General features: G+C 41.0%; 1 protein-coding gene across 1 annotated transcript in view; it reads right to left on the bottom strand.

The window, feature by feature from the left end:
* Positions 1-3,378: 3,378 nt before the first annotated feature.
* Positions 3,379-11,878, bottom strand: part of DPF3 (double PHD fingers 3) — a 340,339-nt gene continuing 331,839 nt past the window's right edge. Inside the window, 2 exon segments of the mRNA XM_042781015.1 lie at positions 3,379-3,581; positions 6,345-6,473. Of these exon segments, the coding sequence (XP_042636949.1) occupies positions 3,379-3,581; positions 6,345-6,473 (332 nt within the window).

Below are 11,878 nucleotides of genomic sequence, written 5' to 3'. Positions count from 1 at the left end.
TATACCTTTCTATCTGTCTATACATATATACAGAAAGAGAGCACAAAGCGTATTTTATCAACTTATTTCATATATACATATACTAGGAATATTCAGGAGAGCAACAGTAAGGGCTAAAGGCTTTGGAGTCAGGAGGCCAGGAAACAAAACCTGACTCCTTCTTAGCTGTTGGCCTTGAGTATATAGTATTTCTTAACTGTATTACTGAGACTCAGTTTCCTCATCTGTAAACTGGGGATAATACTAGCAACTATCTCGGTATTCATGAGGATTAAATGAGACATTCTAAGCAAAGCCCTCAGACAGTGCCTGGCACATAAACGTTGGCCAGCTTCTATCTAGATAAAGGGGAATAAAGAGACAGCAACCATCAACAAGTTTGGAAACCCAAGCCAGCCAGCTTCCTCTTCTCACATCTCTCTTAGAGTTTACTTCCTTCATCTTAAGGCATTTGCCTCCAAAGTGAAGTTCATTCCAATCTTTCAAACTTAACCTCTCTGGGTTATTATTATTTTTTTTTTTTTCAACTGAAAAGTGACAGATTTGAACTTGATCATCTTTAAAGTCTCTTGCAGTTATTTTATATTACAGTGTGTATTGAGTGTTTTGAGTCTATTGCAAGGTGAGGAAGATATTCAAGCAATGCTAAGTGACATTACTATTCTCACATTTACTACAACTGAAAAGGACAAAGACATACCACCCCAACAAGAGAAATTGAAAATCAAGTTCTACTGGACAAAAAATGAATTAGAAAAGCAATAGCCATCCTCAGATAAATATTTTCCTGGAAGTTTGCCTTGTTTAGGATATTCCACACTCTTGGTTCTCCTTCAGAGCCCTAAGCTAGCCTCTGAAATTAGGTGGCCTTTCATAATTCGTTTTAATTATGTGGATTTAAAAAACAAAAATCAATTTCCAAAGCAAACTGTCATTGAGAATTTCAGGAACCACAAACAACTAGACAGATTTCATATGATAGTGCAGATTGGTTGAACACATTCGTATTAACACAGAAGCTCACATTTCATCAATGAGAGTGAGTTGTAATGCTATGAATCCAATATCTAAGTCAAAGTAACAGGAACAAAGTAAAGAATTGCAGGGTGACAAGAGGAGATTGTCACTCCCCTGAGCAGAGATCTCCTTGAACCAATTATATTGCCCTATTCACACAGACAAGCATGCAGGAACATTACAACACTGGGATTTGACACCACAGTTCCTAGCAACAAGGCCACATATAGATTAGGCCGAACATCCCAAAAGCGGATGGGATTGTTGCTTTCATTCTGTCACAACAGGGCACCAATGCTCAGCCCAGCACTTTCATTATCTCAAGCAGGAGAAATGTGGAAGCCCTTTTTGTCTCAGGCTATCAGGGAAGCACAGAGTTCCATCTGTGTGTTTCTTGGCTGGGTCCTTGCTTTTGTTTCTTTGGTTTTTTATTAGAACGAGTGGTCCAATTCTCAAGGAGTAGCAAAAGCTGAATTGTCAAGGTAGATCTTTCCAGACACCTTCAAGGAGCCTGATGTCTGGCAGCCACTCAGATCTTCCAACCCAAGCTATATGACAATTCCCACCCATGTCTCTGGACCTGTGCTCCCATGGAGGCTAGAGACTCTGGCCACACTCTGTGGGAGGTAAGAATCTTCCAAACAGCACAATTTAGTGTTGTGCCCAATCAAGCATCTTTAATTTGGACTCATTCCCTTGGCCATAAAATCAGAACCCAGAGCATGGAGCACCACCCGACATGCAGTCCCCTGAGGCCACATCTCCCATTGCCACCCGAATCTAGCAGCCAACTCCCACTCGGTGCCCTGGAATCCACTTCCAGGTTTAGCCAAGGGAGGTAGAGTTGGCCAAGTACTTCCCCACTTCCCCAGCTATTTTCTCCTGCAATTACATTCAGAGCTAGAAGCCAAAAGCCCACCATTCTCCACACAGCTCCCCTCCCCTGTTCCAAGCAAGCCTCAGTTCCCACACCTGTGCCCAAGTATGCATGCACACAGGGAGCAGAGGGCAAGCTCAAGACCCCCCAAGAAGCCACTCTCACACTAAAGGGGTTAGAACCCAGAGAAACAAAAGACAAACTAGGGGTAGGGGGCAGGAAAGAAAGAAAAATAAAGGGGGGAAAAAAAAAAAACCATGATGGTTTTGGTTTTGCCCTCATGGTAAGACAGGTCAGCCAAGACATACCTTTTGCATAGGACCATGCAGCTGCTGGTTCTTGGGGCTGCGAAGAGGTGGAAGGTCTTCTCCATTGCCCCAGGGGCCTTGAGCAAGTGTGGCTTTGGTTTATTTCAGGAGGTGCTATTGGAGACATAAAACAAAGTGCCTGGCGGGCACTATAAAAATAGAAGAAGAAATACGGGAGACTTGATAATCCAACAGATATTTATATATGGTTTTAAACAGGGTGTGTGTGGGGGGGGACATATACTGAGGTATCATTCTTTCTTCCAGGAACGTGGCCTCAGGGTGTTTTGTCACTGCTGAGTCCATGACGCTCTGCTTATATTCCATTCCCGTGCGTGGAATTTGCTCTTCACCAGGAGGAAAGTGAGGAACAAAACTGTAGCAACACAGCCGTTGTGCTGGCGGAAGAAGAGCTGCCGAGGCGGCTGCTGGTCAGGGGCCCGGGCGCCGGGCGCCCCCGGACTTCTCTGGGGCTGCTGCGATTCTTGCAAGCAGGGAGGAGGATGGGAAGGTCAGGGAGGAGAAACGGGAAGGGGTCTGCTGTGGGGAGCCACAGACTCCACGGGGTACAGAACGTGCAACCATCTCCCATGGAGGAAATCATCCTGACTAGGTTTCCTTGAGACAATCCTCCCCCCAGTGGCTTTCTTCTAACAGGATATTACTTCGAATTCTTCGATTTCCCTTCTCTCAAAAAAAAAAAAAGGTCTGTGTCTAATAATAGCTAGAATATATAAATAATATATAGTTTTAATGTTATTGGGTCTTTGTTTCCAAACCCAATGTTCCTCCTCTCTTCATTTTGCCAATAAATAAGAAAACTGAGGAAATCAACTCTGCTCATGTCTAAAAGATCCCCTCCCCCACCCCAAAAGAGAGAGAATCTGCCTAACATTCCATTTCTATGGAAAATAAATAGTACGTCATGATTCCTTCTCCCTTGGAAGGACTTTCATCCTACTTGTTTCATTTTGTTTTCAGTAGTTTGTGCTTCTGCCGTACATACCCAAAAGAGGGGGAAAGGGAGGTAGGAACACGCGTGGAAGATGAGTGGAAAAAGCAAGGGTAAAGGAAAAACCTAAAGTTGTCGTTCATTAAAAAAAATATATCAGAACCAGAGCAATGACCAAAGTCAGAGGGTGTTGGCGGATTGCCCAGAGAGTCTGTTCCATGGGTTTAGCAACTGCCCTTTTTATCTGCCGTGGGCGAACCCCTGCCACTGCGGCGTCCTCGGCAGGAGCGAGGCTCTTCCAAATCGTCCTCGTCAAAGCCGTGGAAAGTTGACGTGTCACTTTCTGACGTGGAACCGAATAAGTCCTCCGTGGTGCGAGCCGCGGCTGCTGCCTCCTTCTCCTTCCTGCCTTCTCCTCCCAAATGAGCTGACATGTATGATGAATATATCAGCACATGGGTTAAGCAACAGACATCATTATTAATATTCTTATTACACTATTACAATGTTATTCTTAACAACAAAATAGAAAACCAGTTCACACCAAAAGGGATTAACCAGGTACATCATCTGGTGCCGGGGATTTGGGATAACGGGACAAAGCAAACATTTCCAGGGAAGACAACCTCTGTGGCCTGAGAAGAGGCATCATCTCTGTGATAATACATATGTGTACAGCTTCTGACAGTGGAAGATTCAGCCACGGTCTTTCTTCTCTTCCGTATGCACACAAACACACCCACACTCACTCAACCCTGTCCCAGACAATGATTTTCCCAGATAGTTTCTAAGCCTGACTGGTATTTCTTTAGTGTTTTTGGTGGGTGTTTCCTTGAACAATGTTCGTCCCTCACTTTGACAGTCCATTTTACAAAGGTATTACTGTCAGATAACCCATTCAAGATGGTTAAGCCTCCATCCATTTCATTTTTATTTTTACCGGCTTCTAATCCCATTCTTTCGATACCCTTTCAATTCTGCCCTTATATCATGTAGTTCATTTGCACTAAAAGCGAAAAGAAGTTGGAAAGCCTGATAAATGGTAAGGAATAAAAGAGTCTTTTTTTTTTTTTAACCACTGGAGGAAGGTTTTGTGATTTGCACACACATACATGTACATACATACACACACACACACATACAAATACCAGCCACTAAGCATGTCCAGGTCTTAGTTACTTGGCTACTTAGTTCAAAGAGTTGTCAAGTCTAACTTAGAACACTACTAAAGTGAGAAATAAGGGTAAAAGTCTTAATATTGAAATCTATAAAATTCAGGTTTAAACTTTTTCACATTTCTAAATGGGTCCCCAAATAAAGTAGTTACGATGCCAATTTTAGGAATTTCACTTTCCACCAGGACACAGAAGCAGTGGAATAAAAGGGAAGGCAGAGACAGCTCCTCTGGCCACCCCTGCAAGAACCCCAGGGAGGCCCGACAGAAGTTTTCGCCACCTGCCTTAATAAACATATCCCAGGGCTAACGCCACCTGTGGATTCCCAAGGTATCAACTATTGCAGGAACATCAGGGTTAGGCCCTGAGTAAATGATCCACCAAAATTAAGCCTCAGCAAATGCAATGAGAATACCTAGACTGCTATAAAATGGCCCCCAAGTTATATAACAGACAGAACCTGGGAAAAGAGAGCTGAGTGAAGGCTGTGGAGAGACAAAATTAACTTTGGGTAGACAAAATTAACTGCCCATTTCTTGTCCCCCATGGATCAAATTCAAGTACCCTAATTTTTATGGGAAAGGGAGAGGAGATATTATAGACATTTGCAATGAGAGTTCTGAAGCTTCCCTCTCTAGCCCACCCCAAACCTACAGTAGCTCATAACTTTCTACTTAGAATATCACTCTGCCAAGTGACCTTGCATCCCAAAGTAGAGATTTTGCCCAACTTCTTGCTTTTTAAAACCAAATTTCATTTCTTTTCTTTTCTTTTTAATTATCTAAAAACCAGTGGCCATTAACATATACGCCCTGCCTTCTAAGCTAGCACCAGTAGAGTAAAAATTTCAACATATTAGGTATCATGTCTGGAAACCATAGTTCTTTTCTAATTTCTAAAGCATAGTCCTTTTCTAATTGCTGATATTCTAGCCCTAAGCTACCCTAGCAGTACAATATAAAAAGGCTGAAGTTAAGGTTTACAGATAAAGGAAGGGGAGAATTAACGAGTTCCGACCAGCCGAGGTATGGTCCTCTCAGCCCTTCTCTTGTGGATTGAGAGTAGCCGAGACTGAGCAGAAAGATAGACAGAGCAGTGACCCTCACTGTTGGAACTGACCACCCAACTGAATTGTGTTTCACCTACTAGCCAGTAGTTGATAAGAATAAAGATAAGCTTGAAATCCTCTCTCCTCCCTGCCTTGTACTTTGACCTAGTTACGACATGAAACAGTTTGAAAAATAGATAGCACCAACCAACCATGATCAGCCAAAAATAATGGTTTGGTTAGAAGTGAAAAACAAAACAATAACTTGAATAAAGTTTGAAGACCAGAATTCATTTTAAGAATGAAGGAAGGAGACCAAAGTCTTTTTTTATTTTTTTTTTAAACTTTAGTCCTCAGCTAGATTAAATGGTGGAAAAGAAAATATGCCAGGTCAACTGCAGACTCGCCCTACGAACACTTGCCCATTTTCTTCCCTGATCTGTCAGGGTCTCTTTTATCTGTTCCATATGAGAAAATGGAATGAGTGATTGATGGAGGTGTGGTTATGAAGCTATCCAGGAGCCCAGGGGTCTCTGACTCCCACAATTCAAGATGTGGCTGCTCTTCCAATACTCTTCCAGTTTGCTGCCGGCACTTCCACAGAACAAACATATCTTTTTGTTACATTCACATCAGCCAATATAAGAAAGCATGTTGCCTGTGTCTCCTGGTGTTTCCACTCTGTCTCACTGCTGTTTGCAACAATACACACAAAAGAAATCCACCTCATGGAACGGCCATAAACAAATCAAAAACTTCTCCTTGTTCTTTTCCCTGGGTATAACTTTCGGTTCTTCAGACTCAAAGATGAAAAATATCAAAATCCCCTAAAAACTCCCCTCCACTCAAAATCATCACCATCACCACTTTTCCACTCTGCCCTTCAAACCTCTCCAAGATGACAAAAGGATGCAAGTGGAACACTTCCTGGTCTATGGCACACGATGCAAGAAGGGGCCACACTCACCAGAGCGTCCACAGTCTGCACAGGACACCAGCTCTTCAGGCCTCCCACTCTTCTTGTTCATGTTAGAGCCCCCCAAGCAGAAGTCACAGTAGTTATTGGGAATGACTGTCCCATCTGGTCCTTTCTGGGCTGTGAAAATATTAAGAAAAAAGTCCAAGCTTAGGCTGAAATAAGTTTCTACTGCTTCCACCTCTCCTCCCACAGTGTGGCAGAATCTGCTTCAGAAAAAATATGAAGTTTAGAACCTGAGGTCACAACAAAGTTGTTAAATTGGGCTAAATTTTCTTTTTGATCCCTCTTGGTCCCATAGTACTAATGCCTTGCAAGTCATTCAGAGCTTGGTGTAATTTTTCAATACTTCCTAGTCTTGTATTTTTATAGCAACTTCCTTGCTCTTCTGACTACATCTCTGGATGAGCAAACCATCCAGAAGATCTACTAGTCAAGTGACTTCTCTCAGCACTGAACAACGCTAGGTGGCAACCATAAACAGTGGTGTGTCTAGAGGGAGAGAGAAGAGTCAATACCTGGACCTTGCCCTTGGGAAAGATGTTCTTGTTTAGGAGATATTCCTCCTGTCCCTGCAAAGGAAAACAAAGAAGCACTGATAGATGGTCATTTCCTTGAAGGAAATTGAAGATGCTCTTGAGGACTTCGATGAGCATCTTGGCAGATACATGAAGTGTCTGGTGTTGTTCAGCCTCACCTCCCCAAAACCCCAACTCATTAGTCATAGAAAGCACCCAAGACAAGGTAGTCTGTAGACCCCAAGTGCCTAGAATTAGAACTGGACCCAGTTTTAATAGACACTTAGCTCAGGCCTCTTGTCAAAGATGAGTTGAATGATGAGTTAGTGAGCACGTCCTTAGGCTTAAGAGTTTCCCAAGTAACTGAACACACTATCTTATAACCCACCATGCTGAAAGTCTTCTCCTTAAAAGCAAAAAAAAAAAAAAAAAAATCTTTAGACACGATCTTCAAAACTAAGCCTTGTGAGAACAGCCCATGTCCTCAAGGACTGAAATCCTTCTCCATTTCTAGGGGCTGGTTCCAAGCTGTGGACTCACTCATTCTTTGCATGGGGAGAAATGCCTCCATTTTTCTATCCCTATTATGGATATTTCTTTGTGAAATAGCCCAAAGGAATCATTAACACCCCCTGTTTGTGCCTAAGAAGAAAAGTCTCTCCATCTATGGGATCAGCCTTAACCACTGGGGTTATCTACCTCCTCACCATACCTAAATGTCTGCTGCTATCTTTCTTTATTTATGGGCTAACATTAATCAGGATCCCATAGGGTACAAATCTGTAAAAGGAAGCATATATGTGAACAGAAATACCATCCAGACAGTAAGTGATAAACGGATTCACCCACTTTAATATGATTCCCTCTGGCCTTCACTTCCTCCCTGCCTTTGCTTTGCCTCCAGGAATAGAAAAACTTACCTGGGAAAGGCGGAAGACAAAAGCTTGCAGAATTACATTAGAGAGGGTTAATCCATTTATCAGTTGCTGTTTGGATTGTTTAATCAGTTTCTAAGTCATTGATTTTCATCTTCAGGGATGCAGACAATTCTCTGCAAGAAGAGAAAGTGTTTGCTATTTGGGGGAGACAGGGGAGCTGGCCACGCCCTGTGGCCTATTGAGGTTGAGCTTTCCTTCATCATTCACTGCATTTCAAAGACATCTCCAAGCCCAGCAGAATGGTTTTACAAATAAATTCCAAATACCATGTTGTCCGCAAAAATTTTATTCTGCCTATAAAATTTTCACTGGCCAAATCTGGAAATACTAAAATCTCTTCCTTCTCCCTCAATTTCCAACTATTTTTACAGCTCTCCTATGAAAATCCAAGCATGTCTGTGAAGCAAACAAACTCAGAATGTCCTCATCAACAGATAATCATGGAAATCTACCAAATGGTGAAAAGAAAGAAGAGATGTTGTTGTTAGGTGCTGTCCAGTTGGTTCTGACTCACAATGACCCTATATACAAAACAAAACACTACCCACTCCTGCACCGTCCTCACAATTTTTGCTAGGCTTGAGCCCACTGTTGCAGCCACTGTGCCAAAACATCTCATTGAGAGTCTTCCTCTTTATTGCAGACCTTCTAATTTACCAAGCATGATGTGTTTCTTCACCATCCTCCCTTCTAATGAGTATTCTGACTGTACTTCTTCCAAGACACATCTGTTCATTATTCTGGCAATCTATGGTAAATTCAATATTCTTTGCCGACACCATACTTCAAATGTATCAATTCTTCTTCAGTATTCCTTATTCATTGTCCAGCTTTTGCATGCATATGAGGCAATTGAAAATATCATGGCTTGGGTCAGGCACACCTTACTCCTCAAAGTAACCTCTTTGTTCTTTAACACAGTAAAGAAAATTTTGCAGCAGATTTACCCAATACAATATGTCATTTGATTTCTTGACTGCTGCTTGCATGGGCATTGGTTGTGGATCCAAGTAAAATGAAATCCTTAACAACTTCAGTCTTTTATGATGCTGCTTGTTGATCCAGTTGTAAAGATTTTAGCTTTCTTTATGTTAAAGTGTACTCCATTGTTAAAGGTTGTACTCTTTCATCTTCGCTTGTAAGTACTTCATGTCCTCTTCACTTTCAGCAACCAAAGTTGTGTCATCTGTATATTTCAAGTTGTTAATGTGTCTTCCTCCAGTCCTGACGTAGCACTCTTCTTCGCATCATCCAGTTTCTTGGATAATTTTCTCAGCATGCAGATTGAATAAGTATGGTGAAAGGATACTATCTTGACACACACCCTTCCTGATTTTAGACCACAAAGTATCCCCTTGTTCTGTTCGAACAATTGACTCTTGGTCTATGTACAGGTTCTGCATGAGCACATTAAGTGTTCTGGAGTTCTCATTCTTTGCAGTGTTATCCATAATTTGTTATGGTCCAGACAGTTGAATGCCTTTGCAGAGACTATGAAACACAAGTAAACATCTTTCTGATTTTCTCTTTTAGCCAAGATCCATCTTCCATCAGCAATTATATCCCTCATTCTACATCCTCTTCTGAATCCAGCTTGAGTTTCTGTAAGTTCCCTGTCAGCATACTGCTACAACTCATTTTTTAAAAAACTTTACTTGCATATGATATTGGTTGATAATTTCTGCATTCTGTTGGATTACCTTTCTTTGGAATGGGCACAAATATGGAGCTCTTCCAGTAGGTTGGCAGTGTAGCTATCTTTCAAATTTCTTGGCAAAAACGAGTGACCACCTCCAGTGTTATATGCATTTGTTGAAAAATCTAATGGATATTCATTCCCTCAATTCCTCAAGCCTTGGTTTTTGCCAATTTTTTCAGTGCAGTTCAGAATCCTTCCTTCAATACCATTGGTTATTGATCATATGCTACCTCTTGAAATGGTTGAAAGTTGACCAGTTTTTTTTTGTTACAGTGACTCTGTGTATTCTTGCATCTTCTTTTGGTGCTTCCTGCATGAGTCAATATTTTACCCATATAACCAACCCTTCAATATTGTAATTCAAGGCTTGAATTTTTTCTTCAGTTCTTTAAGTGTGAGAAATCCTGAGTGTGCTCTTCCCTTTTGGTCTTCTAATTCCAGATCTTTGCACATTTCATTATAACACTTTGTCTTCTCAAATCACCCTTTGAAATCATCTGTTCAGTTCTTTCATTTCATCATTTCTTCCATTCTCTTTAGCTACTCTCCATTCAAAAACAAGTTCCAATCTCTTCTGACATCCATTTTTGTCTTTTCTTCTTTCTCTGTCTTTTTAATAACCTTTTGCTTTCTTTATGTTCTTGATGTCATTCCACAACTTGTCTGGACTTCAATTATCAGTGTTCAATGCATCAAATCTATTCTTCAGATGGTCTTTAAATTCAAGTGGAGTATACTCAAGGTCAGGGAGCTCTGGTGGCATAGTGCCTAAAGCATTTGACTGCTAACCAGAAGGCTGGCAGTTCAAACCCACCAGTCACTCCTCAGATGGAAGACTGGGCAATCTACTTCCATAGAGATACCACCTTGGAAACCCAAGGAGGGGTTCCTATGAGTCGAATTCGACTTCACAGCAGTGAGTTTGGTTTGGTTTTTGGTTATACTCAAGGCCATATTTTGGCTCCTGTGAACTTCTTTTTATTTTCTTCAGCTTCAACTTGACTTTGTATATGAGCAATTGATGGTCCGTTCCACAGTCAGTTCCTGGCCTTGTTCTGACTGATGATACTGAGCTTCTCTATCACTGCTTTTCACATATACAGTGGATTTGATTCCTGTGTATTCCACCTGACAAGGTCTACATGGATAATCACATTTTTGTTGTTGAAAAAACCACCACTAGTCTGTCAGTTTGTCATACTGTAGTGGCTTGTATGTTGCTATGATTTTGCCCATAGAATCATTCAATATTGCAATCCAAGCTTGAATTTTTTCTTCAGTTCTTCCAGCCTGAGAAATGCCACGTGTGTCCTTTCCTTTTGGTTTTCTAACTCTAAGTCTTTGCATATTTCATTATAATATTTTACTTTGTGTTCTTGAGCCACCCTTTGAAATCAGCAATTTTACTTTATCATTTTTTCCTTTCACTTTAGCTACTCTACATTAAAGAGCAAATTTCAAGGCCTATTCTGATATCCATTTTTGTTTTTTCTTTTCTTTTTATCTTTTTAATGATCTTTTTCTTTCTTCACATACGATGTCCTTTATGTCATTCCATTAGTGGTCTGGTCTTCAGTCATTAGTGTTCATGGCATTGAATCTATTCTTCATCTCAAGAATAGAAAGAAGAGGTGGAGTATATTAGATTTAGGGGCAGAGGATAAATAAAAGCTTAGTTCTATGACTTATATAAATTAGATATAGAATGTGGAAATGCCAATCACAACTCAGATAGCTTCCTGCCTGAAAGGCAATCAAAGAATCTCATGTACATCATCCCACTAAAATTCTTAGGAGGTACACTATCATCATCTGTCACTCCTATTCTCTTAGGGACTTCTCATTTTATCTGACTCCCTCCCTGTTCACAAATTCTTCAAGCAACCAAAGAATCTGATTTCCTCCAACACATCGTATCCTTTGTTTATGGATTAAATTGTACACACACCCCCCCCCCCGCAAAGATATGTGTCAATTTGGCTGGGCCATGATTCTCAGTATTATGTAATTATCCTCCATTTTGTGTTCTGATATAATTATCTTATGTGTTATAAATCCTAACTTCTATGACGTTAATGAGGCAGAATTAGAGACAGTTACATTAATGAGGCTACCACTCATCTGTCAGTTTGTCCTATTGTGGTGGCTTGCATGTTGCTATGAGGCTGGAAGCTATATCACCATATTTCAAATACCAGCAGGGTCACCCATGGTGGACAGGATTCACTGGAGCTTCCAAACTAAGACAGACTTGGGAGAAGGACTGGGCTAATACCTTTGCAGCACACACTGTTCTAAAAATGTAGAGACAAGAATATACTTCAAGGTAACCACAGAGAAGAGTAACAATTCTTCTAAGCAAATCCAGAA

The sequence above is a fragment of the Orycteropus afer genome, unplaced genomic scaffold (genome assembly GCF_000298275.1).
Source record: "Orycteropus afer afer isolate SDZICR_OR568_19922 unplaced genomic scaffold, OryAfe1.0 scaffold00079, whole genome shotgun sequence".
Lineage (NCBI taxonomy): Eukaryota > Metazoa > Chordata > Mammalia > Tubulidentata > Orycteropodidae > Orycteropus > Orycteropus afer.
This window is presented reverse-complemented; position numbering and strand designations above follow the sequence as displayed.